Consider the following 5,245-nt stretch of genomic DNA (forward strand, 5'->3'; position numbering starts at 1 on the left):
GTCAGGGCAGCTAAGGTCTGGAACCAACTTCCAAGAGAGGTGGTGCAGGCTCCTACCCTGGGGGTTTTTAAGAGGAGGCTAGATGTACACCTTGCTGGGGTCGTTTGACCCCAGTACTCTTTCCTGCCATGGCAGGGGGTTGGACTAGATAATCTGCTCAGGTCCCTCCCGACCCTAGAAACTATGAAACTATTAGTATTCTGAGGTTTTTGACAGGCACTTAGTTTCTCACATTTTCCATATTTCATCATTAAAATGGCTGCTCAACAAAATGTAACTGCAAAGTCATTAATCTATTGTCATGTTATAACTCTCTACCGTTTACAAGCACATTCCATGTGGAGGCTGTTCCATAGAGAGGTACTGAAATACTGCAGCCACAGAAGTCAGTGACATACAGCAAGGAAAGAAGAGAGGCAATGCCTAAAAAACAAGTCCTCTCCCTGACCTACTGTAGGTAGACACAATCTCTCTTCTCTGTCGCAGTGCTCAGTTGGTTTTTATAGAACTGCAGATACTCCCCTTCAAATTCTGGACAGCTAGCAACCGTTTCCTCCTTCCCCATTCTTTAGGTCTCCCCCAAATTTAAAGGATGACAATTAATTCCCTACTCCTCATTAAGGCAATGAATGATATCAAAAAAGCCGAAGCAGAGATGAAGCAGCAGCATTCGTATTTTTTTAATCACTGTAAGAGAGGATTAAAACTGCTGTAAGCCAAAAAGATTTGTTCTCAGCTTGCTAATGTAAAAGGTGGCCTTTCCAACTGTCATCAGCACTACGTGGCCTTTTAATCTCAAACTTAAAAATTATGCCATGGAATCTCTGGAATCCTGACTGGGAGACTGCTCATCCACCACTGTACAAGTGAACATTTCACATACACAATTTATACGTCTAAAGCAGGAAATAAGTTTATTCAACACAGAATATTGAGGAAAAACTCCTGAGCAAGGTAGTTTCAGCACATCGAGCAAAGAAGCCAACTCCTTCCTTGTTCTTCCAAGAAGTACCAGCTTCAAGTGTTTTTGTACCATACTCTTTTAGGGTATGACCCTAATTCCTACTGAGCCCTGGAAACAGCCTGTACTAAAGCTATCCATCTGCCATTTCATCTAACCACCCATATGGAATAAACAGTTTCCAGTACCATCATACATTTCAGATTGGAGATGCTATTACAGTTAGTAATGGGGGGAAAAAACCCACCATACACATCTATATAAGGCACCCAAAATGTTAAGATATCGCTTCTGTACCTTTAAGACAGTGTTCTTGTTTTGCATCTCTTTTCATAATCAGCAGTTTTCTAGACCAAAAAAAATTAATTGATCCATCTTCATCTTATAAATCACTAAATCAGTCTCCTTTATATACCTTACCATGCATGGTTCTGATGCACTCAAAGCCCTGGAAATCCCATAGCTTAATGGTCATATCAGCAGAACAAGAGGCCAATAGTTTGCCACTGTGGTCAAAGGAAATATCCTGCACAGAGTCTGTGTGTCCCTTAAGGGTTCGTTCAAAATCGCCTGTCTCGTAATCCCACACCTAACAAGTGAACAGAAAATCTGTTAGCATCAGCTTATTACTCTTCACATTCTCCAGCCTTACATTTGCGCTCTGCAGGCCAGTCTGGCACCTTATTCAATAATTAATGGAGCAAGAGACAAAGAAACCATCATAGTAAAGCCTCTCAGAAAAAGAGTGGCATGTTTCATATCATTTAGTTATTTTTAAAAATCAATTCTATTTACATAGGTGAACCACCCAAGTTTTAAAATAAAATTACCATTAACAACCAACACGAGATATAGGAATAGGAAAAAAGTTCTGTGTTATTCTGAACAGTCTCCAAATAGTTTTTTTTTTCTTTTAAATGTAACATTGGATAGCAGTTCAGGACACCAGTCTATGCACATGCAGGTTCCTTTTCAGGAATCTGCTTTTCTACCCACTTCCTTAGATCCTTGCCAATGGCCATTTTAAGACTTGGCCTCCAGCCTGTAATAAATGACATTCTTCCCTTACAACTTCCTCTTTCCCAAACACAGTTGTGCTTTCAGTTACCTATTGCTGCTTATGAGCCAACTGGTCAGTTTTCTACCTACCAAAGAAGTAGCGATTTCTGCAATATGCAAGAAGTGTAAAGTTTGGGACAAAAATAATCTGTGGTCACTTTCTAAAAATTAAAATCTCAACCAACAGTATTTGTTGTTAGCCAGAGGCAGTAAAAGTATTAAATATCCATTGGCGGTTAAATAACCTTGAGGAGAAAGTGTGAATACTAAATTTTCACCTCTTAATTAGATCAGCATTCTACCAGCATCTAACCATGAACAAAAGCCTGGCTCACTTTGAAATTAAAAAGAAAAAAGAAAGAAATGCTGATACAGATGTTAATCTCCTTAATGCTACAGGCCTCATCACAATTCAGAAGTTAAGATCAAATCTGGAATCTTGCTTTATAATACTGAAATGTCCAAATGTATTTTTCTATTCACAGTAATCTGCTGCACTACTCATAATGTTGTTTGGTGAGGGGGGAGGAAATCAGGAAGTGCTACATAAACTTCAATTCCAGAACAGCTCCATGAGGAAATGTTTTCTGATAGAAAAGTAAGTTTTAATACACAAAAGCTAATTACACTTTCCATTAACAGCATTAACAAAAAGGCATCCAAGAATGCCATTACACAGTTTTATTTGATATAGTCTGTTTGAAGAAAAAGAATGTCTAGTCATCGTTTCAGTGAATTGATTTATTATGGAAGTGAACTCTAACAAATTAAAACCTTGTTGTAGACCGGCCTCACACTGCTGTCTGTTGTTTTACCCACAATATATTGCCCAACATCTGAATCGCTTAAGTTTTTATTTCTTCCATTAATACTTGTTATCCAAACTACTTAGGGCAGTAGGAGTCTTTCCAATCCACAGCAGTGTGAATGCCAGGACAGCCCTCATTCATTCATGAGCAAGTTACATGCATAATTACTGAATAAAAATTCAAGAAAAAGGCCCTCACAAGAAACAGCCAAGTGGAAGTGTATGTGCCTACTCATTCTATGAACGAGCCACCTTAAAGATTTATTATTAGGATGCAAGCAAATGGACAAAATGCTTGCCTACCACAGCAATGCTGTGTAGTGGTGTGAACATCTGCAATAAGCTCTATCAAGTTCTCAGTGGTATATTCAAGATTTATAGTATGTTTCTATATACAATGGTCCATTTCCCCACAAACACTGCAAGAACAACCTTAGTTGAAAACATGGCTAAAAGATCACCTTGTATTATTATATTTATTTCATATATCAGTCTTTGAAAGAAGGAATTATCCTTAAAGAGAGTGTGGTTTATTTAACCTCAGTCTTCAAAGTAACCACTCTTAGGAAAGATATGACAGTCTCATCCAGTACCCTATTGTTATTACCAGTAATTCAACCATGTACCTCTCTATCCCACACCACACTACTTAAAAATCTTTCATTAGTTTTCATCCACCAGAACAGAGGCACACAGCCTCACCTCAGATCTATTTGAATATAACTTTCTAGAGCAAGCACTTACCTTTATTGTGGCATCCTCTGAAGCAGAGACCATAACACTGAAAACTGGATGGAAAATTACTCGAGTGACAGGACTCCTATGTCCACTCAATGCATACTTCTCTGGAGGACGAGGGATCCATTCTTTAGGGTCTCGTTTCTGACCAAGAGGTCCACCTGATGTGAATTCTTCCTTTGCTTCATTTAGTTTGGATTCCAATTCCATAACCTGACGTTTATGGGGTTTAAAAAGACCACTTGTTTCTGCAAACTTTTACATCAAGCTGCAAGTCATTTGCACTGTTCACAGGCAAACCTAATACTGAATGGTTTTGGAATTGATATAAAAAGTTTTTCCTTGCTGAAAATTTGAGAAGAAAATGATTGATTTCCAATAGCTCTGATCATTCCCGATCCAGTTATAAAATGAATTTTGTTCAGCTGCAACAAAATAGTTTTCTTCCCTAGAAATGTAATGGTGAGAAGGGAACTGCCACCCAAAGCCATTTATTTACCTACACCATTCAGAGATTCATTAGTTCAAACTGAGAGGAAGTAACTCTGCAAGTTGCCAACTGTGAAGTTTGACAAACTATTGACAGAGGTAATGATGCTACTAGACAAATATTCTCGTAGCCCAAGAGCCACTGACCATAAGAACCCAAGCTTTACCTATCATTGAGTCTGCACACAACCCTAGAACATTTTACTAGTAAGAACAGGTATGCTTTTTGCTGTTAACACTTCATAACTTTGAGCTAGTAATATACTTTAAGCTTGCAGATGCCTTGTTACACAGTGTTCTACCGTGTCTGCATTAGAACCACTTGCTTTAATGCATCAAGACTTGCCCTTTTATTTGCAAGCAAACAGTTAAAGACAACTAGCAGGATAGCTCCTGCCTTCTCCCCACATCTCTTTAAAAGATCTATTCAGATTTTGCATTTGCAAAACACTTTTGAGTACACTTTCCTTCCCAGCAACTCTACAAATCATATTAGCTACCTAGAAGACAAAGACAGGCCTCAATATCAACCACATGAGTTTGGCTTTGTTGTTGTTGGGGGGTTTTTTGTTTTGGTTTGGTTTTTTTGGCAGGAGGTTAAAGGAGATGAAGTGGATAGTTAGTGTAACCTTCAAAGGCTAAATATTCTGCATGTTAAACACTGCTAATTTTGCTGCTTTGTCCTCCAAAAGTAACTCTGGGAGGGCATTTAAATAAGCCTAATTATACCTTTGATGAGAGACTACCACTTATCCAATATTTTAGTCCACTGAACACTGTAAAATAGCACTGCAACTGAATACATAATAAATACCAAATGTCCACTTACCTTCTTTTGTAATCTTATAACTGATGTCCATTTTTTCTCCAGAAGTCCAGCATACTTCTTATCTAGCTCTTCATTCTGAAAATGAATTCAAGAGATAGTTATACCGCAGTCCTCAGAAGTCTAAAATGTTTAAAGTACAGCTCTTCTTCATATAAAGTTACAAGAAGATGAATTAATCTACCAAAGTAAACTATTTATGTAAATTAGCAACAAGAAGCAACTCGATGCCAAGCCACCCTCTGTGCTTTATGAAGCCCCCAATACACATTTAAAAGTCACCTGCTAGTCAAAACCAACTGTAAGAAAGATTCCATGACCTACCATCCAAAAAATTAGAAGTGAACTTTTTTTTTTTTTTTTT

The 5,245-nt window shown here is 38.0% G+C and overlaps 1 protein-coding gene across 1 annotated transcript in view; it reads right to left on the reverse strand.

Moving 5' to 3' along the window:
* PAFAH1B1 (platelet activating factor acetylhydrolase 1b regulatory subunit 1) overlaps positions 1 to 5,245 on the reverse strand; it is a 45,964-nt gene that overhangs the window by 19,148 nt on the left and 21,571 nt on the right. Inside the window, exons 3-5 of the mRNA XM_019511033.1 lie at positions 4,885 to 4,959; positions 3,573 to 3,779; positions 1,382 to 1,550 (exon numbers count right to left, since the gene is read on the reverse strand). Coding sequence (XP_019366578.1) covers positions 1,382 to 1,550; positions 3,573 to 3,779; positions 4,885 to 4,959 — 451 coding nt within the window. The remainder of the gene's footprint in view (positions 1 to 1,381; positions 1,551 to 3,572; positions 3,780 to 4,884; positions 4,960 to 5,245) is intronic.

This window comes from Gavialis gangeticus, unplaced genomic scaffold, assembly GCF_001723915.1.
Source record: "Gavialis gangeticus isolate Ggan-Ray unplaced genomic scaffold, GavGan_comp1, whole genome shotgun sequence".
In the NCBI taxonomy this organism is placed as follows: Eukaryota; Metazoa; Chordata; order Crocodylia; family Gavialidae; genus Gavialis; species Gavialis gangeticus.